Raw genomic sequence first — 23,106 nt, 5'->3', positions numbered from 1 at the left:
TTAATCCATGAAGAACAAAAAATAATATTTCTATTCAATTTTATAATACTACTATGCCATAGAGATAATTCATCAGAATTATTCATGGGAACAAGAAAAATTAAGTCAAGATCATTAAATACCATGTTAGTAGATTTAATAATAACTGATTTTTGGATGAAAATAGCCTTATTACACATAGACACCAGAGTAGGTAATGGAAACGGACAAACCATTGACTTTTCAATACATAACCACACTGGACGGATATTTAAAAAGGAATTGTTAAACCATACTGAACTTTGTTTTAAAATAAAAGCTTTATGATAAAGAAAAAAGTCTGGATTACCAAATCCAGCATTATGTTTAGGTACTTTTAATGTTTTATAACGAATATGAGGTGATTTATTGTTCCATAAAAACTTATACAAAAATGTATCTACATCTTTATAAAACTTCAATGGAAATTGTGTAAGGATCATAGCAAGGGTATAAAAGATTTTGGGAGCAATAGTCATTTTGATGGAATCCATTCTGCCCCACCATGAAAGATGTAATGAGGCCCATTTAGATGTTTTATTTTTAATATAATTTAGAATGAAATCACATTTTAAATTCATTGTTGATTTTATAGACGAGGAAAAGAAAATTCCAAGATATTTTAACCTATTCTTTTGCCAAATAATTTCACGCATAGGAAGCATATCAGGAGTGCAATAAACATTTAAGGGAAACAATTCTGTTTTGTTTGTATTTAAAGTATATCCCAAAACAGTTGAATTATTTGTTATATTATCCATGAATGATGGGAAAGAAGATAACGGGTCACTAATAAATAAAAGCACGTCATCCGCATAAGCAAGGGTTTTAACAATATCTTCCTTAATAGTGATCCCTTTAATATTATCACTTTTTCTTATGGCGGTAAGAAAGGGTTCAATGTCAATTAAAAATAAGAGAGGGGAAAGAGGACAACCTTGCCTTGTACCTCTGAAAAGCAAAAATTGATTTGACACTTGACCATTAATGAATAAACGAGCAGTGGGGGCAAAATATAACGCTGAAATCATATGTATAAAATGATCACCAAAACTGGAGGAGCTTACCGTAGAAAATAAAAATTGACAATGAATTTTATCAAATGCTTTCTCAGCATATAAAGCTAAAATTCCAGGAGGCAAGGTTAAAGTAGGACTTTGTTCAATAACATGTAGCAATGTTCTTGTACTATTAGCAGAGTATCTATTCTTCATAAAACCAGATTGGTTAGGGTGTATGATATTTATTAATACAATTTATAGAGCGCATACATATGCCCGCGGGCGTCTTGGCGCTATGAATACCAGATAGGATTTTTCTGAGGGTGGCAGAGTCTGAACGAGGAACCCATTACTGGTTAAACAACCAGGTCTTCACCAGTTTCCGGAATTGGGGGAGCGATTGTGCTGTTCGAATTGTCAATGGGAACGAGTTCCAGAGTCTAGCTGCAGATACCGTAAAACGCCTGTCTCCCCAAGTGACTGTCCTTGTGCGTGGTACCGCTAATTGATGCAACGACATCGATCTCAGTGGTCTTAAAGGGCGGTAGGTGGAGAGCTGAGTTTGCAGAAACCTAGGACTCTGGTTATGAATGGCTTTAAATGCTAAGCAAAGTGACTTAAATTTGATTCGATTTTTAATTGATAGCCAATGATAGTTTTTTATTATATGACTGACTGAATTAAATTTTGGAGTTTTAGAAAGTAGTCTTGCTGCTGCATTTTGGATCATCTGTAACTTAGAGCTAACCCGGGCTTGTGCGTTGACAAACAAACCATTACAGTAATCAAGCGAGGAGAGCACCAATGTACTCACTACTGTTTTTCCCGCACTATCCGACAGAAAGGGAATGATTTTCATAATTAGTCTGAGTTTGTGATAAGCATTCGCCACCGTTTGGTTAGCATGAGCTACAAAGTTTAGCTTATCATCAAAAACTATGCCCAGATTTCTGACCCTAGCAGAGGGGGTTGGTAAAGCTCCTAACGAAGGAGGCCACCACACCGGTGACCACTGTGGGGTGATGTTTCCAAAAATGACCAGCTCCGTTTTCTCGGAGTTCAACCTCAAGCAGTTGGCCAGCATTCAATCTCTAATAGCCAGCATGCCCTCTTGAAACCGTGCCGCTACATGTTCCCCATCATTATTAATAGCAAGCACCAGCTGGGTGTCGTCAGCATAGGAGGTTAGGCTCATCTGGTAGGATTTAATAACTCTCGCCAAGTCCAACACGTAGATATTAAACTGTGTTGGACTTAGCGATGAGCCCTGGGGAGCTCCACAAGGCAAGGCAAGCTCTGGCGATTTAAAAGGACCCAATGTAACTGCCTGTGATCTACTGGAGAGAAAAGAGGTGAGCAGCTCTCTCGCGCTGGATTGAATGCCCAGACTTCCGACACGGTCAATCAAGATGGAATGATCGACCGTGTCGAAAGCCGCCGAGAGATCCAGCATTATGAGAATAGCTGCACCACCTTGATCCCTGATGGTTCTGATATCATCTGCAGCTTTAATAAGGGCCGTCTCTGTACCATGCAGCTTTCGAAAGCCAAACTGCGTATCATCCAGCAATTTGTTTTGCTCAAGATAGTCCGCCAACTGGATGTTCATGGCCTTCTCGAGTACCTTGGATATATATGGTAAACTGGCTATGGGTCTATAGTTTTAAGCTGTTCCTTATCCATAGACGGCTTCTTAAGAAGCGGTTTTAGCAGAGTAGTTTTTAACATATTCGGGTATATCCCAGACAGATAGAATCTAATATGGGTGCCAATCTAGTAGCAAGTATTTTAGCATATAGTTTACAATCTTGATTAAGGATATAGGACGATAATTAGACACAAAAGTGGGATCTTTGTCTGGTTTCGGAGGTACTATAATTAAAGCTTTTGTAAAAGAGCCTGAAGTAGTTCCTGTGGATCCAAAAAACTGAAATAGCTGGTGTAAAAAAGGTAACAGATGTGATTGAAATTCTTTGTAGAATTCAGCTGGAATCCCATCTGGACCAGGAGATTTATTCTTTTTAAGGGGTTTTATAGCTGATACGATTTCATCTGTAGTTATAGGTGCATCAAGTCCAATTTTATCAGTTTGTGAAATCTTGGGTAAATTACAGGCGTTTAAGAAGGACTCAATTAAGGAAACATCATTAAAATCAGGTTTATTAAACAATGCAGAATAGAAATGCAAAAATTCATTAACAATTTCATTGTGAGAAAGAGCAATGTTACCATGAGGACCATGAATTGAAGTGATTTGAGTCTTATCGTTTTTTATGCGTAAATAATTAGCTAAAAGTCTACCAGATCTATTGGCATTAAAACTAAATCTGGCTTTAGGATTCGAGATTTGGATACCTGCTCTTTTACTGAGGATTGAATTAAATTCATAACACAGTTTTTGAAGCTTAAATTTACATTTAGGATTGCTAGATGAAATAAAAAGTTGTTCAAATATCGCAATCTGTGTTTGAAGAATTTTGGTATTTGCGTGAAACTTTTTATTTTCATGGGCCATAATAGATATAGTACCTCCCCTAGTATAAACCTTGAAAGCATCCCATCTATTAATCAAAGAAGTAGAACCTTCAGGGTTGAGTGTAAAAAATTCTTGAATGGCGGATAGAAGTTTAGGTTTATAATATTCATGTAAAATTATACCAGTGTTCATTTGCCATCTGAAATGTTTATTAAAATTTGCCTCCAAATTCAAAACCAAAGAAATCATAGCGTGATCTGAGACGTCAATGCTACCAATTGTAGGAGTAGTTATTGAACTGATTAGTTGCCTAGAAACCAATAAACAGTCAATTCTAGAATGGGAATTATGAGGATTCAAGAAGAACGTAAAACTTTTTTCTGTAGGAAAATATAATCTCCAAATATCAGCTAATTGAGTGGTTTAAATAAATGACTCGAACGCAAAACAAACTTTAGAAGGGTTAAACTTAGAAAGAGATAATCTATCTAATAAAGGGTCAGAAATAACATTAAAATCACCTCCAACAATTTAAGGTGCATTACCAATCTTTAGAACCTCTGTAGTAAGAGTTTTCCGAAAAACTGGGTCATCTGCCGTCAGATCATAAACATTTAATAAAAATAGAAAAGTGTCATGAATTTTAATTTTAACAAGTATATATCTACCATCCTTGTCAGAAGTTTTACTCAAAATTTGACAATGTACTTTTTTGCAAATAAAATAGCTACCCATTTTTCTTACCATTAGCAGGAGAAGAGACAATCGCATCTACCCATTTCTTCTTCATATACTCTAAAATGATATCATCTATAGGAGTCTCTTGTATGAAACAAACATCCGCTTTGCAACTACTTAAATAATCTAGAATTTTTTTACGTTTAACTGGATGGCGCAAACCTTTAACATTTAATGAAACTACTTTAATATTATGTGAATTAGCCATAATAGAAGAAAGGAAAAAAGAGATCAAGAAGAGGAGGATACAGGATGATCAAAAGAATGAGAAAAAGGTAGCTCCAAATAAGGAAGAAAGAAAAGAAAAATGAAAAAACATGGACAAAACGACAAACAGAAGACAGAAATTTGAGATGTGAAACGCGCACACGCCTTACAAGCATGACCAGAACCGCGGGTGCCCTTTATAAAGAGATTTCAGTGTTGTATCAGAAAAAGCATAACTGGTAACAATCATGTAGCAGAGTCATTGGTATCCATTGAGTGCTGTGACTGATGTTCCAAAAGTGACATAAATCTTCTGGACGTTGAAAAGACTTTGAGAAGTTATCCTTCCAAATACGCATCGTCGACGGATCAAAAAGCCAATATTTGTAACCTAAAGTCCGTAGTTGAGGATGAAGAGCAGTGAACTCTTTTCGAGTTTCTTTGGCGAAATCTTGATGAATGAATATTTTGTTTCCATTTACCGTCAATTAAGGAATTTCTCTAGCTGTTTTTCTGACTAGAACCAAATGATGGTGTTGTAGAACTTTGAAAATCATTTGTCGCAGTTTAGTGTGACGAGGCTTCCTATGTGAGGGAATCCTATGAGCTTTGTCGATTTCAAACTTTTCTGAAATGATTCGGCAATACATTCTCTAAATATACTCTACAGTTATTTCCCTCAACATCTTCAGGTAATTTAAATATGCGTAGAATATATTGTCTGTTACGATTTTCAAAGTCCAATAATGTAGAACACATAGGTGAAATTTTTGCTACAAGTGGATTAAATGTGTCAATTTCGACTGAATTATCCTTTATTTTAAACGAGTTGTCTGATATTTTCATTGATAGGCTAGCCATTTCTTTACGTACATTCTTTACTTCAGAAGCAATAGTGTCAGTATTTATACGAAGAGCCTGAATTTCCTCCAAAATTAAAGATAATGATGGTTCAGAAGTCTCCACTACTTTAGATTGAGCAGGAGGAGGAGAAACGTGTTGTTGCCTTCTTTTAGTATTAATATTACTTTTATTTTCCATTTTCAAGTAAAAAGAGTCAGAATTATACTTGCAGAATCAAAATAATGTGTGAACAAGATAATGCAGTGAAATACCTTAGAAATGACTGGTGCAGCAGCTAAAATGGGTTGGGGGAGTGGCTAGGCCCAAGCCAGGCCCTTTCCTGAAACTGTCTCTGCCCCCTTGACTGAAAAGTCTAGGTGTAGTTGAAAGCTGTGCAGGGAGAAGGAACCAGGTGAAGAAAAAAACCCCTTCCACAAGGCAGAATCCACTAAATTTGCTAGATAGTACTGGTGAGTACTTTATGTAAGCAGCGACCTCCTCCTGGGTAACTTACTGACACAAAATTTGGAGGTTTTTGATGAAAATCGGGTTCATAACTTGGAAATACTTCATGCGGCGGCCATCTTGGAACGTGCACTCGCGCATCTCCAGCGTAAGCACTTACTTTTAACATTGCCGCAATCATCCTATTGAAAACCCCATAAAAATCCAAAAATAAACCAAAGAAATGAATAAGCACTCTTCCAATCGAAACAACAGTGCAACCATTTTTCTCAGCCTGTAATGTATCTGCACCACAGAAAGGAAAGCAAGTGTACTTAGCTGGGTGGCTATAATCCTGCTAAATGAAAATGCCTCTTCTCAGCAGCAGTGATACATCCTCAGGAGTAGAGCCTAGCGCTCCAGCACGCCCATCTATAACAAGCATTTGCAATGCAATAGGTCTCGCATTTGCGAGAGTTTGAGCTATTGGTATTGTAAATGACAATGCCTTTTATTTATGCGTTTAAAAACCTGCAAGCTGTGCTTAAACAAGCACTTTGTACTTATAGTCCTTGCTAATGAGAAGCAAAGCTGGCAGTCTCTTTTACTGACATCCTTGCTTCTCGTAAGCAAGGACTATACGTACAAAGTGCATGTTTATGCACCACTGTAGGTTTTCAAAACAAATTAATAAAAGGCATTGTCATTTACAATGCCAATAGCTCCAATTCTCGCAAATGCGAGGCCTATAGCATTGCAAATGCTTGTTGTAGCTGGCAAGATGTCTCAGCCAGTTAAATGCTTTTTGCTAACATCTGGTGTGAGCTGAAGGTCACACACTGGGAAGGACTGCTCAGAATTTCATTCTTCTGAGGTTTATAACTGCACCTGAAACATTCCTGCTAGCAATGCTATTAGTGTAATAAGAGCAAGTCAGTTGTCATGTGTACCTTATAAGTGGGCTATGTTATGTTAGGCAACCTGGTAAAGTGCACTGTGATCCACTCTATGCCGCTCCACGCTATTGGCGCTGAGGTAATGCAAGCTGATAACCGAAGAATGAGAAGAAACTAGACACTGTTTGGCATAAAGCCAAGTTTTGAAGGCATCCCTAAAGGAAAACGGATCTTGCAGTTTATGCAAAGAAAGAGGAAAAGTTCCAGACATAAGCAGCTATATTCGAGAAAGATCTGCCTCTCAGTCGTCCCGTCTTAAACTTTGGGACAACAACCAGGTGACTTTTGGAGGAGCACAACCTACGGACAGGAGTATATCGTAAACATTTCTGCTGGAGATAGCAATTTTCTTTCCCATCGAATGCCTATGTATACAACACAGAAACTGAAAATGAATCTATGTTAGCGATGGCAACCAATGTAAGGGAGTCTAGAGCCTCTGAAACATAAGTATGATAACCAACATCATAATGCAAGTCTGTCAGCAGCATTTTCAATCTGCTGCAGCCGTTTAAGAAGTTCTGCGCATTAACCTAGAAAGAGGGAGTTACAAAAATCCAGACAACTAAGAATTGTCAACTGGATGTAAACGTGCAGAAGCAGCAGTAAGACTATACATTGCAACTGCAAAAGCGAAACAAGTATTTTGAATGAAAAACAATTGGCCCCTGCGCGCGCCGCTGTTTAAAACAAGCCCGGCAGTGCTGAGTGTGCATGGAGTCTGCTCTTTTTGGAAGCACATATTCGAGCTTGTGGTGCACCCCTGCTCGCTCCCGCAAGGTAGATGCCGCCACAAGCAGGAGTATGTGCTCCCATAAAGAGTAGAGCGACGGCTAAAGGTCCTCATATGCAGCACATGCGCACTGCGTAGGCGAGACCTAATGATCTGCCACTGTACGGCAACACATGTGGCAGGCTTATTTGTAGCATTTGATCCAGTGGAGCTAGAAATAGTTTTTTGGTAACGTCTATAAATTACTCAGAAGATGATGGATTACATGACAGGTGCAGCAAATCCATAATTAGGAAGAAAACACAGCTGCAGAAGAATCACATAATTTCAGCGCCCTTGTAAGTACTGTTGTATTGACTAGTTCACCCTTTCAGTCTGCCTAGCAATGTGAGTATGGGAACTAGTGGGTTTGGAATGTCCGATTTCCGGTCATTAGTTCGGACCACAAGTATGCAGTGCATTTGGAATCTCTATCCATCCCTATGTGAAGTCTAACTTTAGGGTCCAGGAAACTCTAAGTTAACTTTACTTCCCTCATGATTTTGTGCAAAGGAACATCACGCGCTAGCTTAGAAATTTAGTCAATGTTGACTAACAAAGTGGTGAATCCTTGGGAGTTAGGTGGTTCCAAAATATAGTCCACAGAGATGCTTAACCTAGGCCGCTGTGGTGTTAACATCTATCTGATGCTAACCTGAAGTCCTAGCAAACAGAAGATACTATCCTGGTGTAATGAGATCCCTCCTGAGTATCTCGAAGAAACACTCTGCATGCCAGAGCTTTAAGTTGAATTTTCTGCAGCAAGTAAACTGCTGAAAGCCATGCTAGTCTTGTTTGTCGTGAGTGAAGCTGCCATGGGTTCTAGTCTCACCCACCTTCGGAGCTGATGTCTGGGTTCTGCACAGATAGCACTGGCAACCAGGTGCCTTTTGGGTCACTTATGAGAAGGGTGTGGATCTTAAAAGTGCCTTCTTCCTGGCAATGGGTTTTGAGCACGCAAATGTCTGCCTTTAAAATGCTTCTGGGACGTCGAAGCCAATGTATTATTATTTTTATTAGCATGCTCAGTGCACCATGGCCTTTGTGGATAGTCCCTGGCTAAAAAGATAGCGCCTAAAGTATTTTAGTAAAAGGTACTAAGAACAAGGAACTGTCATTCGGCAGAATTAACCAATAAAGGCAGTTGGAGATTGAATGCTAGAGTATGAGAAATATAGTAAGATAATCAGACTGGAAATAGTACTTCGAACCTGCCAGTAATACAGGGTGGCTGTTTGTGTTATTGGATATAGCATCATTTTAAAGGACTGGGTTATTTTTGGTTTGTTTTTGTAACACGATTAACAACAGTCACAGAAAAAACTTGTTTTGTCATTCTATCAGTCACCCAAGGAAACTGCTGGAAGTTTAATTTAGTACGGTATGATATATAGGGTCGAGGTGCCAGAATATTAAGCTTACTCACGTGTGTTGCCCTAAAACGTAAACATAGACCAAATAAAATGACTTAATTGGCTAGAATTCTCTGCCACAAGGAAAACAAAACTTAGATTTAGCAATTTCTTCAGTGATCCTGTCAAAAGGGATCTGTTAAAAAGCTCTTTTAACTGTTTATAAAATTAAGTTTGCTAAGAAAAGACTTGCGCATGGTATGTCGGTTCTCGAAGGGGCTGCACAAAAACAACTATCCGCACACAGAAAAACCCACAGCTTAGCAAATAAGGACATTCCAGAGTGAAGATTACTGGTAGTTCCCATCATTTTGAAAAGATGACTTCATGCATTAGTTCTTTCAGTGACTGTCTTGTCATTCGTTAATTAGTTCTCTAGGCGTCTGGTTTATTTTAGATAGTTTTCATGATAGAGAAAGTTCACATGCTATTCGCCATAGCTCTTAAAAATACTGCTATAAAAATAACGTGTGTAGTGAATTATTATTTTTAGATAGCCTTCTGCACCTCCAGTGTCTTGGATTTTGTCCATGGTGCATTGTGAAGATTTTCTCAGGAATTGAAAAAAATATATATATGACTTGTGACCTTAAGAGAAAGAGCAATTAATGCTTGGAATTGCCTGGGAAGACACTACAGCCCATTGACACGGCTCACCTTCCCCCCTAACGCGACCGAGCAATCCGCTGGCGCTCTACCCCAAGTCTCCCTTATCACGGGATGTCGATCTCCTCAAAATAATCCAACACACAACCGAGTGTCCCTGCCGGTCTGTGTCCGCAAGGCTTCCCAAATACGCCAATTCCAAGCATTAATTGCTCTTTCTATCCCAGATTCCCTTGTTACTCCACCGTCCCTTAATTTCACCTGGCATAGATCTTCTGCGCGGTACCCTAGGCTACTGTGGCTCTTACTATTTAGGCATCATTTTGTTCTAATGATGATCCCTCTGATTTTATAATGGGATCGAAACGCTGTTGTCTTTTTTAAACACCATATACTGTGAATGTGTACCTCATGTGTTATGCTCGTAATGGTGTTAAATTGAATTTCTGTTATTGTGTAATTTACAGAAATCTGCAGCTTCTGCCTAAAAACCCCGTTCTATTTCTTGACTAAATCCTTCACCATGCCAATTTGTATACGTTTGGGTACAGGCTTGTGCCCCACTTCGACGAATTGTTGAAAGTATCTTTGTGTGAACTCTTTTCATAGTAAAAATTGGACCTCTGTCTGGCTGGACAAGTCATTACTGAATATATTTATTTATTTATTTAGTGTCTCTTTTATAGCGCGCAGCTACCCCAACGGGGTGTTCCGGCGCTCCAGCGGATGTGAAAACTATATCTCCAAAAGGAATTTAGCAGAAAAGGTGGGTTTTCAAAGCCCTACGAAAGGGGAGTTCTTCCTGAATTGAGCGAATGAACTGCGGGAGTTTATTCCAATGGGATGCAGCGCAGATTTGAAAGGTTTTTCCTCCAGATCGCATCTTTTTGAATCTCTGGATAATGAGGAGATTTTTGGAGTCTGATCGCAAAGATCTGATATTTTTGTAGGGTCAGAGGCAAGTAGAGAGATATACAGAGCCCTTCCTCTTAGTTGCCCTATGAGCCAATATAAGAGCCTTAAATTCAACCCTTTTCTGAATTGGCAACCAGTGGAGAGAGCGGCGGTGAGGGGAAATGTGTTCACGAAGGGAAATCCCGCTCACTAGTCGGACTGCAGCATTCTGTACCATTTGCAGCCGATGACAGAGGCCTGCCGCAAATCCAACATACAGGCCATTAGCATAATCCAAGTGGGATGTAATTAATGCTTGGAGCTATTGTTTTCCTTCTGTTGCTCGGTAGAAAATTGATGAGTTTCTTAACCATCCTTATTTTAGAAAAACAGGTGGCGGAGACTGTTTGGACTTGAGTATGAAAAGAGAGGGAAGAGTCCCATCTAACTCCGAGATTCTTTACAGATTCTTTGGGGATCGGGGGTGAGCTTAGATCATGTGGCCACCACAAGTTGGAATCCAGTGGGGATGATTGGTGGAAAAAAAGGACCTCTGTCTTTCCCACATTGAGACGTTGACAGTTGTTATCCATCCAACTTGCGACTTTACGCAAGCATTCTTTTAATGGATCAAATGTGAAGTCAGAAATGTCTTCATATGAGAATAGAAGTTGGATGTCATCCGCGTATGAGGTGGCTTTGATTCCCAGCTGGGAAATCCGCTCAGCCAAGGGAGAAAAGTAGACATTAAAAAGGAGGGGGCTCAAGGATGAGCCCTGAGGGACTCCCCACTTGAGAGGGCGACTATCTGAAGTAAAAGGGGGGTAAACACCCCCTGGGTGCGATTGGACAGAAAGGATGACACCCATTTCAGGGCCAATCGAGTGGAGGCGGGTAAGGAGAACAGAATGAGAGACGGTGTCGAATGCTGCTGATAAATCCGATTCAGAAAAGGGGGTGGTGATGAACAGAGTGTCTGAATTAAGCAGACCACTCTTACCCAGTCCAAAGATCAGGCCTTGATCCATCACCGTTATTTAGCTCACTGCACCATCCCAGCTCAGAACCTGGCTATATGCAAATTAGTCTGTCCCTGGCCCAGTGCATCATGGGAACAGGGCAGATCAAACTACCAAGCCAATTCTTCACCAGAAAGGAGACAAGCTTCCGTTCATCACCACCCCCTTTTCTGAATCGTTTTTGTCCACCATAAGCGTGGAAGGGTATACTCAGATATGAGTCCCTTGCTCATTGCACCATCAGGATTCAAGAAATCCGGGCCGAAGACGGCTGAACTGCCAGAAACCGGTCCCCGGAAGCTTGTTACCTTCCCAGTATAAGAATTGGCTTGGTAGTTTGGATCAAGATGGATCAAGCCCTGATCTTTGGACTGGGTAAGAGTGGTCTGCTTAATTCAGACACTCTGTTCATCACCGCCCCCTTTTCTGAATCGCTGATAAATCCAGCAGCACCAACACCGCCCTCGCCCCTGTATCTAATTTCCATCGAACCGCATCAGCCATCTCGATCAGAGCAGATTCCGTACTATGGCACTGTCAGAAACCATGTTGTGATTTGCGGAGAGCCCCTTGATCTTCCAAAAAGTTCGCCAGCTGCTGCTGTACCAGTTTTTCTAGTACCTTGGCCGATGCTGGCAGCAAAGAGATGGGCCTGTAATTGGCTGGCTCTTTAGGGTCAGCATCAGCCTTTTTCAAGATAGGGATGATGCGCGCGTGTTTCCATGAGTCCGGAAAGACGCCAGTACTCAATGAGTCATTCCATATACTGTTCAGGGCTGGGTTGAGTATTGGGGCAAGGGCTCTGTATTGTTTGGCCGGCCAGGGGTCAGTTGGTGAGCCAGATCTACAACTAGAAAGTTCTACCAGTGAGCGATCCAAAGGGATCTTAGCAAACTCTGAAAAAGTCTGAGAGGGTACAAGGCGGGGTGGTGAAAGAACTGTGAGATTGTCAATAGTGTCAATGTTATTTTTACAGGGCAAAGAATCGTAAATGATGGCAATTTTTTCCTTAAAGAAATCTGATAACCGGTCACAGAGTGCTTGTGATCCCTGAGACTGTCGAGTGAGAGCTGAGGGATTGGTGAAGGATCTAACAGTGTTAAAAATTTCTCTAGCAGAGCCTTGGGCGTTATGAATTTTCTCTTCTAAGTAGACTCTTTTGTGATCTAACATCTTTTTCCTGTAATTTTTCAAAGCGGATTTGTATTCCAATTTACTATCTGTGGAGTATGATAGTCTCCAACTTCTCTCCAGATATTTACAAGAAGACTTACATTTTCGAAGTTCATCTGAGTACCACGGTGAAGAGGGGGCAGAACAGTGTGTTTTAATCGGCCTAATTGGGGCGATTAGGTCTATCGCCGAGGTGACCCATCCGTTAAAATTGATCAACCTAGAATCTAAGTCGGTGGCCTCCTTAGGGGTAGTCGATGCTAGTTGTACTCTAAGGCTTTCTGGAGAGATCTTACTCCAATTACGTCCAAAAGTTTTAGCTAAGACTCGAGGTCTTACTTGCTGGGGTGACAAAATTGGGAAGGGAATAAGAAAATTATCAGACCAGATCACAGGGTAAGGGTCCTCGGTGGTAAGACCGGCATGGTTGGAGCAAATGAGGTCAAGAGTATGACCTGCTTTATGGGTGGGGCAAGAGATCAAAAGATTTAGTCCGCCAGCCGAGAGTGTGTTGAGAAAATTAGTGCTTATAGGATCAGATACGTCCTCCTCCCCGTGGAGAGTAAAGTCACCAAGTAAGGTGAAATTAGCATAGCGAAAGCTAGCCTGGAGAACATAATCCAAGAAGTCCGGAAGAGAGGCGGTTTCAGATTTGGGGGGGCGGTAGACTAGTAGACCTGTGAAAGTAGAATTAGCAGCAAATTGAATGCAAAAAGGGAGAGCTTCTATGGCTTCAATTTGTGTATAAGGGAAGGAGGAGATGGTCCATGAAGATCTATATATGATGGCAATACCTCCATCATGGGATGGAGTTTGTCTATTAGCACATAAAATACGATATTCTGATGGGATAGCCAGAGATAAAGCGGGGTTTGTTTCGTCCCCTAACCAAGTCTCTGTTAAAAAGAGAATATCCCAATTATTATCCGAAAGGGATTGAGCTATGTCCAAGGAATGTTTAACAAGAGACCGGCAGTTAATAAGACCTGCCTTGATGGTAAAAAAAATTCTACAAGATACGGGGCATTGGTCAGATTTACAGGGGATACACGGAAAAGTGCGCGTAATGAGGTCAGAAGAAATATTATGTAAGGAATCACAGTTCTGTGGCCTTAGATTAAGTAAAGTTCTACTGTCATACCTGAATGAAGAATATATAGCAGGTTCGGCATGAAGTATAGCCACGGCCGCATCATGGTCGCGGACGGGCGCAGATGGGCGCAGACGGGAGCAGACGGGCGCAGACAGGCGCAGACAGGCGCAGACAGGCGCAGACGGGCAGGACTCTGGCACAACTCCGGCACAGATTTGGCGCGCTCGCCAAGTGCGTCCGCTGCGCGGAGACATGCCCCTCCCTTTTATAGTATCCGTCAGGGTGCGTGGTGACGCTTCCCCACACAAAGATGGCCGCTAAAGATTTCGACCCGCCCGGGACACCGCTGTCTCAGCCCTGAGTCAGCTGATGCTAGTCACCGAGGGTTACAGAAATGATTCAAAGGGTGCCATGCTATTCAATCAGCTGTGGACCAGATGGAGCGGTAGTGGCGCTGCTATCCGAGCCAGCTTGTGCACAGAAATAGTCAGCGTTTACAATTAAAATGATACTGAGTATCAGGTGAGATTAGTGCCAAAAAGTTAAAATGCAAATAAAGCAAGCAACTGAGTAAAATAAACAAAACACAACCTCCCGGCTTCTGCCTCAGGAGGAAATCACATTCACGCTAGGATATGCGCCAATGTCAGGGAGCCCTTTTATAGTATCCGTCAGGGTGCGTGGTGACGCTACCCCACACAAAGCTTCCACTGTGTCTATATTTACTTTTGTTCTTATATTTACTATGCATGGGACCACTGTTGTTCTATAAAATACTTTCTAAAAGTGGCACTCCTAAACTAGTCATGCCAAATCCAACAGAAAAGAGGATTTGTCATTACCAATCCAAAGATATTAAAAATAAAACATCTACTCCTCTGCAATTAGGAATTCAAACTTAAAAGTATATAAAGCAATTCCCAATAGTCACCTGTGAGAAGAGCAGGCCTCACAGCAATAAAAAATTATTTGGGGTGTTTGTTACTACCAGGATATGTAAACCATATCGGTACATGTCCTACCTTTTACTTGCATAGCAACCTGCCCTTAGGGTTACTTAGGGCCTACCTTTGAGTGACTTCTATGTAATAAAAGGGGAGTTTAAGGTTTGGCAAGTAGTTTTAAATGCCAAGTTGAAGGGGCAGTAAACTGATCCCACAGGCCCTGCAATGGCTGTCATGAGACATGTTGGAAAGGATACTGTGGCCTCTGGAGCTTTCTTTGCAAGTTTTTGGTCAAAATGGATCATAAGCCTCTCTATGAGATATTCGCAAAGAAGGGCATAGATCTTGTTTCAAACAGGATAACCAAATGGGTGATTGCCTTGCAAAATATGACTTTGATATAAAGTACATTCCAGGCGTAGGAAATGGTATAGCTGGCACGTTATCTAGATTAGTTGAGAAAGTTTATGAGAGTGTGTCTGATGAAGATTTTCAAGAGAGTGATGTTCATGTTTGTGTAATCGATGAGGAGATTATTTCTGAAAACCAGTGGCGTGTGGAATCATCCTCTGATCTAGTACTTTCTGAAGTCCAGGTTTTTGTGAATAGAGGGTGGCACTCAAGATAACAGGCTTCCGAGGAAGCTGCTAAATTTTGGAGTGTGAAAGATGAATTGATTGTTTGGAATGGTCTCTTACTTCATGAGACAAGATTGGTTCCTCCTCTTAAACTTCGCAGCAATTTGGTTGATTTAGCACATAGTTCTCATTTGGGGATGTCCAAAACCAAAGAGAGACTTCGCTCCTCTTATTGGTGGCCATGCATGGATTTACATGTAGAAAGGATTGTTAGAGGTTGCTTGGCATGTGCTTTGTATGAAAAGTCTAAGGTTGTGAGAGTACAACCTGTGGTAGTCAGAGAATTATCTCGTGGACCATGGAAGGAAGTAGCCTTGCATATTCTTGGTCCCATTCATTCTGAAGGGCTACAGCTGTTTATCTTGGTGGTTATAGATATATTTTCAAGATGGCCAGAGATTTACTTCACAAGTGGAATTGAGACCAAAATTGTGATTGCGTTTTTGGAAAATCTCATGGCTAGGGAAGGTTACCCAGACACCATCCTAACAGACAATGGTATTCAACTTGTTTCACTGGAGATGGAAATCTTCTTAAACAATCGGGGTATCAGGCACAAGAAGTGTTTTCTCTATCATCCTAAAACCAATGGCATGGTGGAGAGGTTTAACAGAGTTTTGAAAGAGGTTATTGCTTTAGCCAAAATCAATGGTCTCAATTGGAAGAAGGAGGTCTTGAAGAAAGTGGAGATTTATAGGTTGACTCCTCATAGCATAACTGGGAAGTCTGCCTTGGTTCTTTTTAGAGGCAGATCTCCTTGCAATTTGGCGGAGCAGTCATGGGTTAGGAATTTGAAGGAGTCCACAACTAAGATAATGAATGAGAATGTCTGCACTGAGTGGCGTAAAAGAGAGGTTGGGAAAATCCTAGCAAGGAAATCCTACTTTGACTCTAGAAAAGCCACCAAGAACACTGGGGTTGCTGTTGGTGACATGGTAGTCATCAAGCAACCTGGTTTTAGTGCTACATTTTCTAAACCCATTTGTGTATTTAAAGTCTTTAAGAATGCTGTTAAGACTCAGGACCATCGCAATTGGAACTTGGAAAAGTTGATCTATACGAAGGGCCTGAGTTTTTCTCTGATTCCTCTGTAAAGGGTAACGTTGATCCTGTTCCAGTGTTACATCCTCTTTCGTCCTCTAGAGTTGTCAAGAGGCCGTACTTCTTGAAGGATTCTGTGCAGTAAATTTATAATGTGAGGCACTTTGTGCAACATTTTGTGTATACAAAGGCTTTTGGGTGTGTTAAATTGCTTCTACACGTTTGTTATTTTTCTCTCTCTTTTTCTCACTGTAATTTCTCGTGTTTTCTGTTTTTTTTATGAAAGGGGAGGTATGTGGCATCTGGAGCTCTCTTTGCTGCAATGCCATGGTAACCTGGGAATACATTCCCTGTGGTGGTAAGCTAGGTACATAAAGGGTTTGGAATGTTATGTTTCAAATTAGATAAAGGTCTGTTTGTATATACTGGCTGGGTCCTGGATGAGATCTTCTTACTACGGAAGAAACCTCAACTTCTATCTTCAACCTGCCTTGCGTGAGCATTCCTACTACTACCATGGATCTTAGATACTTAGATGGGTGGCCCAATCAGTGCTGCACATCCACTAGTAGCATTTGCAAAACCGGCCCTGGTATATGGTATACCACTTTACGAGGAACTTACCAGTAAGACAGATATGCCAACCAGGTATGCACCAATGTCATAATGGTTAGCTGTGGTAAAGTGGTCAGAGTCCTTAGGCCAACTAAAGGAGAATCAGCAAAATAGAAGGTGAAAGGCAAAAAGTCTGGGGAAACACCACCCTAAGGATGCAAAGTCTAACAAAGGGCTTCTGTCTTTTTCTTTTGGTAGCAGCAAACAAGGTCTTCTGTGTAATAGAACAGCACAAGGTCCCTCTTCTTGTAGGAGACCCTGATCCCTCTGGATCCAAAGGCGGACCATCAGGAACTAGATCAGAACTGAACCATCTAAAGGCAGATACCTTGGGCCTTCCTAGTCATAGCAGCCTGCTTTCATGGGGCTCAGAAGATGGAGAGGAGTTGAAGGAACCAGGACCTGATGATGACTTATGGTTCTCTGTCCTTGTGTGTGCCCTGTTCCCAACTTGACTCCCAGCCAAGCCAGACAGTCACAGGTTTCCTAGCCAGAGACCCTAGCCATGTCCATCTCTAAGCAGACCCTAAAGAAGGCTTACGAGTTATGAACTTTGCATCTGTTCACATGATTCCATGGCGCCTGACTGCTAATTGTTTAGCACTGTTGAACAGGTTTAGTTAACTCCTGAGTTTCTGCCAGGGAGGCAAGGGGTGCCCTTGTCCTTGTTGAGGGAGAATACTCTTGAGAATAATAACCATGTATGAAGGTGAGCCACATGAGCCAATGTGAATCAAGTTGATTACGTGTTCCCTGTGCGAGTGAGCAAACTGTGGGGCATATTTACAAGCCTGTGTCGCCACAGGAACATCACTTTTGTGACGTTCCTGTGGCGATAGGAGCTTCGCCTTACTTCAAAGCCTTGTATATAAGGCGCCCTTTCATGCTAGACAGCATGAAAGGGGTAAGCAATGGGTGTTGCAGTGGGCGTTCCAACACCGCAACACTCATTGATTTTGACACTGCCCCCTATTTACAATGGTAGCGTAAATAGGAGGCAGTGCCAAAATTAAGACAAAGGAAAACCTGGTCTTAACATGGCAAAACGAGGAGAAATGCTTTATTTTTCATTGTTTTTGCTGTTTCTAACAGCAAATTACCATGAATGATTGTTTTATGTACAGAGAGATGTCCCTTCCTGCACATAATCATTAAAAAAAATCACGATTTGCAACTTCTACGTGTGCTGCACAATGCAGCACACATAGGAGTTGCAAATCACCATTCTGGATTGTTTATGTGCAGGAAGGGATACATTCCTGCACATAAACAATCATTACCTCAACGCATGCATCCTTGCACTGTGGTGCAAGGGTGCCTGCGTTGGCGCTAGGCAGCTGACTTTAGCGTCAGTGCAGGGACAAACACAGGTAAGTGCCGTATTATTGTAAATATCCTTGCGTTTCTAAAGTGAACAAGCTTAGCGTTAGCAAATTTGAAGCTAACACTCGCTCCGCCACTTTCTTGTAAATATGCCCCAGTGTGTTAATTTGACTATTCTGGAGAACCTCACTCTGAATGTAGTATAATGTGATGTACATGTTTTGTCAGGTGTATGTGTTAATCTGTATAAATTTCAGAGTATGTCACTGATCTTAGGGATTAAAAACGTATTTTGAATCTATGCATGTGTCACATACCTAGGGTTCCTGGACTCCCAATAACTAGGTGGAAGTGCTACTTGATAGTTTATGACAGTTTCTAAAAGTGATTAAAATACCTATCAAATATGTTTGTGCCCGGGCAAGGTAGTGTGCGTAGTGCAGTGCGTGTTACCAGCCGCGGCCACTGCAGGTAAAAGCGGTGGGGCTGGATGGGGGGGATTCCAAGAGGAGACCGCTGGGAAAATAAATTTTTTATTTAATTTTCCCTTGTGGTCGTCTCTCAAAATTGACCCCCCCCCCCCCCCACCCCCACCCCCACCCCCCCTGCCCCCCAGCCGGGCCCATCCTTCTTACCGCAGCAGCCGGGGCTGCGAGTTATCACCAGCTCAGCATGCCACCAAAGTGGGGGAATGGTTTGTAGATCTGGGAAACTACTGCTTTTGGGACTCTCTTTATATCCCAAAGTCATGTGCTCATGTTTTCGTAACAATTTTATAGGCACCATCTGTTACATAATTTTGTTGTTACACACTTTTTTTCTTTTCAAGTTTCACTTAAATAGGTTTTGATTATGGCTCAGCCCTATGTGACTCTGTCCCAACTGTCACAGGTGGAACACCGGTTGGCCCAGAATTGTATTGCATCACAGATCAGGACAGATTCAGAATAGGGTGACTGAGGTGCTGCACAGAAAAAAAATGACTAAGCACATTTTTACCGTCTTCCCCATCTACAAAGGAAGGAAACACAAACCATTATACATGTCGTTTATCACAGAAGTATGGGAGAAAGCAGGATGTGACACTCCCTGTACGAGGAAGATGAAAGACTTTAGAGCAGGACAGGACATAACACAATTCCTAAATGATAGATTTTAACTTGCCAAGTATGTATCCTATTACGGGAATGTTTTCTTTCAATTAGGAACATATGCCTCATCGTTTTTCCTTCACCTGCCTCTAATTACTCATCCCCCCCGAAACCCTAACCTTTCTTCTGCCCACCTGCCACACCTTCAACTCAGTGGTGTGCCTGGAAAGGGAGCCGGGTGCTAGAAGTGAGCTTTGGCACTTCTCCTCTGCCTCTTCCCTCATTGCTTGCAGCCCTGAATGTGAGGCTGGCGGAGAGCGCATGGCACAAATAACATATGTCAGTCGTAGCAGACGTTCCACCATGCTATTCGGAGTAAAGTGAATGTGGGAAGTGGGTTATACATTCTATAACGTTACTCCTTTATTTCACACGAAGTGAGGATTGAAAGGATTGAAAAAGTTTTTATTGTTTCAGTTAATTAAAACCACAACAATACATTTTAAAAATCGACTAATGTGTTTAAAATTTCTTAATATATAAGTGCAATCTCTGTTAGTATATTCTATAACGTTCTCCGTCTAATGCCGAGTTTATTATTTAAAATCAAATGAAGTATGATTAAAATGCAGTCTGTATAGCTTAGTTCTAAAGTTCTTGATTTTTTCCTCTTTTAATGTTCCGGAAAGCTCACTCCCCGAGCTACCACAGTTGTGTTATCCCTTTGCATGAGTAACTTTCAGTAAAATTGGTTTTAAACAAATCCTGATATTCCATTATTCCTCATGCTCTCTTTTTTTTGTCTCACTCAACAGACAACAGATTCCCGAGAGAAGCCAGAAGAAGAAGAAAAAATCCAAATGGCGCGGAGACCGGGCTCCGACTTCCCAAAGACTACAGTGTGCAATATTGTGACCGCTCCCTAGGGCCTTGTTGTGCACGTGAACTGAGAAGAACTGGTGACGCACTGTCCTGCCTGAAACTGCACCGTAACACTTCTAACCGCGGCGCCCGCAGCGGCGCGCCACTGACCCAGGGAAGGCGGCGTACTTGAACTGAGGCCAGCGTTTCTTGGGTTCAGCTTGTATCATGAGAAGTAAAACGTCTGTACCGGATGCCAGGCCCAGGAGGCCTTAGGGAAAGCTGATGAAATTGCTTTCTTCTGTGCCAGTGTGTACCATTTCTCATACTCTCTCGAACCCTCCAGGGTAATACGCCAATATGTCCCCAGGGGCAGAGGGACCACTTATGCAACCCAATGTGACATAAGAAAAATCGCTTTGATTGAGATATTGGGATCCGAAGGCCTACATCACATGAAGATGACAAAACAAAAATAAAGACTGTGAGCCAACCCGGTCCTCTCCGCAGGAGACTTTTTATGCTGCGCGAGGGGGAATCGAATGTCGAAAGAAAGTTTCATATGAAATTTAAATGAATTCCAGCCGCTCAGGGACTTCAGCAATTGTGTCAAGCCCTGGAGGGCAGCCAAGAACCCAACCCATAAAAACACAAGGAGGAGAAACGAAGTGGGAAAAAAAGGCAAAACTATTTGCTATTGGGGCTTACGGTTGTGTTTTTTACTCCTATTGTTTGCCGACCGTTAGAATGAACAGCTCAGACATTCAAGATCAATTATTTTTTTTCTAAAATGTTAATTTATTTGTTAAAAAATAAACCTTGGACCATTTGTATTTCAGACAAGTAGCCGTAGTTTTTGTTTTATTGCATTAGCAAACTTACTTAGTATGTTTTTCTTTTCTTTCATTTCTAGTAATCCCAGCTTCTCCACTTGCCCAAAGTGTGACATGTTGGCAAATATTTATCAACCCACTGCCAATAACAAACTGGCAGCACTTAGAAACCCTCTCCTCCCGCATTAAAAGCTGCAGTTACACTGACTGGGTAGTAACATTTAACAATAAAACAAAATGAAACTGAGGTTCCCAAGCAGCGGCAAACGGTGTCACATCTGGTAAAGCACTGATTTTCCAACCAGTGCATTTTAGTTCAAATCCTCATTTGACACACATAAGACTTCATTCGAATGATAGTTTCTTACTCGAAGTACAGGCAGATGAAGCAGTGGAGTGTAAGGTAGCCTTACTTAGTGGTCACCTGTGTGATCAACATTATTGATTCCATTCAATATAAGAAAATAAAACCTTTTTTACTATGTGCTCCGTTGGAAAAATGGTCAGGTATTCAAAGAAGTTTATTTCAGCAACCTCTTCTCTTAAGAATTCAAACCTGTTTTTAATAAACTTGAAACCTGATGTCGCTAGTGAAAACGGTATTAACTTTAATTCTTGTACAGAGCTGTGAAAACATTAGGTGATGAGAAAAAAAATTGAAGATACTACAGCAGGTAATTGGGAAGATCGCACAAGGATGTGAAATTTCAAATCTTGGGAGTCTTTCTGTGGTCATTTTGAGGTCATTCACTGTAATTCAATTGCATCTCCCACACAGTTCTAGAGTTCTGTTACAGTAGGAGAAAGAATTTAGGAAGAAGGCGAAAGCCATGACCTGAAAAGAGGCACCATTTCCAGCAGACATGTTATTGTACTCATGATAGTTATCTCAGAATTAGGACAAGGTAGAAAAAAAACATCAAAATACATTTAATAAGGGATACATCTGCTGTTGGAAGATTTTTTAAAACATGTTTCTAATTTTGCAATGAACTACTCATTGTTTACAGTAATGAGTAAATAAACCACAGGATTTCTGTACTATGTAAGAGACTTGATCTATTTCACAGTGGCCATGCTAGTTGTTATGTCATTTGCTACCGCCTCTGGGGCTGATTCATTAAAATAACTAGAAATCTAGACCTCCTTGTATTCGTTCTCACATGGGTAGAGATTTTCAACGTTTTGAAATTCACAGATGTTTCCCAGGTTACACTTGAAAGCTTGGAAAAGTCACAGCTTTCTAGCATTTATACAAAAAAAATATGAATTTTTCTTTGCCATTTGAGAACAAAGATCTAGGTAGTTTTCCTGTATGGGAAAAATCTCTTTCTACGCAGAGAAAAACCATCCTTCCCCCACACCCTTGCCATTTTTGGGGCGGGTGTTCCCTTCCTCCTTTCCATAATGAAAATGAATTTGCTCGAGCCCTGGCAGAAGTAGATCTCTGACCATCTCCAGGATATGAAGGGATCAGAAAAGGGTTTATGATTGCCAAAAACTGTTCGTTTCTGATTGTTTTAAAACTTCCAGGGCATGCCAAACTGGGAACACCCACTCTCCACCCATAGAAGAATTCCTCACACTGAAACCTCCATGTGAGTTACAATCATGAATTACAAAAGCAATTTTCCATCAATAAAATAGGATATTTTCAAATCTAGGCAGAGTTCTATGAATAACGCTTTTGTCTTTGTGCCTACAATGGCATTGGCTATTAAACAATAAAATGGTCCCTTTGGGGGAAGTGTTGCCCTTGACTTCCAGAGCAAAAGTGTTATACTAGGGATAGAAGAAAACCTCTCGAATGAGTAAGTTCCAGTTATGCATGCATTGATTTATACATATCTCATTATGAATGTGTGACACTTTTACATATATGTGACTCTTATTGCCACAGTTCTTGGCAATAAGACTTTCAAGGTGTTCCTGGATATATTGTCTTGAAATGTATTTGATGGTGTGAATTTCGGCTCCAATCATATGGTGTCTCCATTTTATACATTTTGCGTCCTGTTGAAGCCCCTGCTCTAAATACCTATGTGTAGGGGTCGCAGCATCATCAAAAAAATATGGCAACTATATTTTTTAAGAATTGGATGTCGAAT

The 23,106-nt window shown here is 41.1% G+C and overlaps 1 protein-coding gene across 2 annotated transcripts in view; it reads left to right on the top strand.

The window, feature by feature from the left end:
• MRAS (muscle RAS oncogene homolog) overlaps nt 1–21,003 on the top strand; it is a 283,297-nt gene extending 262,294 nt beyond the window's left edge. For both annotated transcript variants that reach the window (XM_086957117.1, XM_086957118.1), the window contains exon 6: nt 20,120–21,003. In XM_086957117.1, coding sequence (XP_086813243.1) covers nt 20,120–20,219 — 100 coding nt within the window. In that variant the 3' untranslated portion in view covers nt 20,220–21,003. The remainder of the gene's footprint in view (nt 1–20,119) is intronic.
• Nucleotides 21,004–23,106: the final 2,103 nt, after the last annotated feature.

Source organism: Lissotriton vulgaris, chromosome 2_1 (genome assembly GCF_964263255.1).
Source record: "Lissotriton vulgaris chromosome 2_1, aLisVul1.2, whole genome shotgun sequence".
NCBI lineage: Eukaryota > Metazoa > Chordata > Amphibia > Caudata > Salamandridae > Lissotriton > Lissotriton vulgaris.
This window is presented reverse-complemented; position numbering and strand designations above follow the sequence as displayed.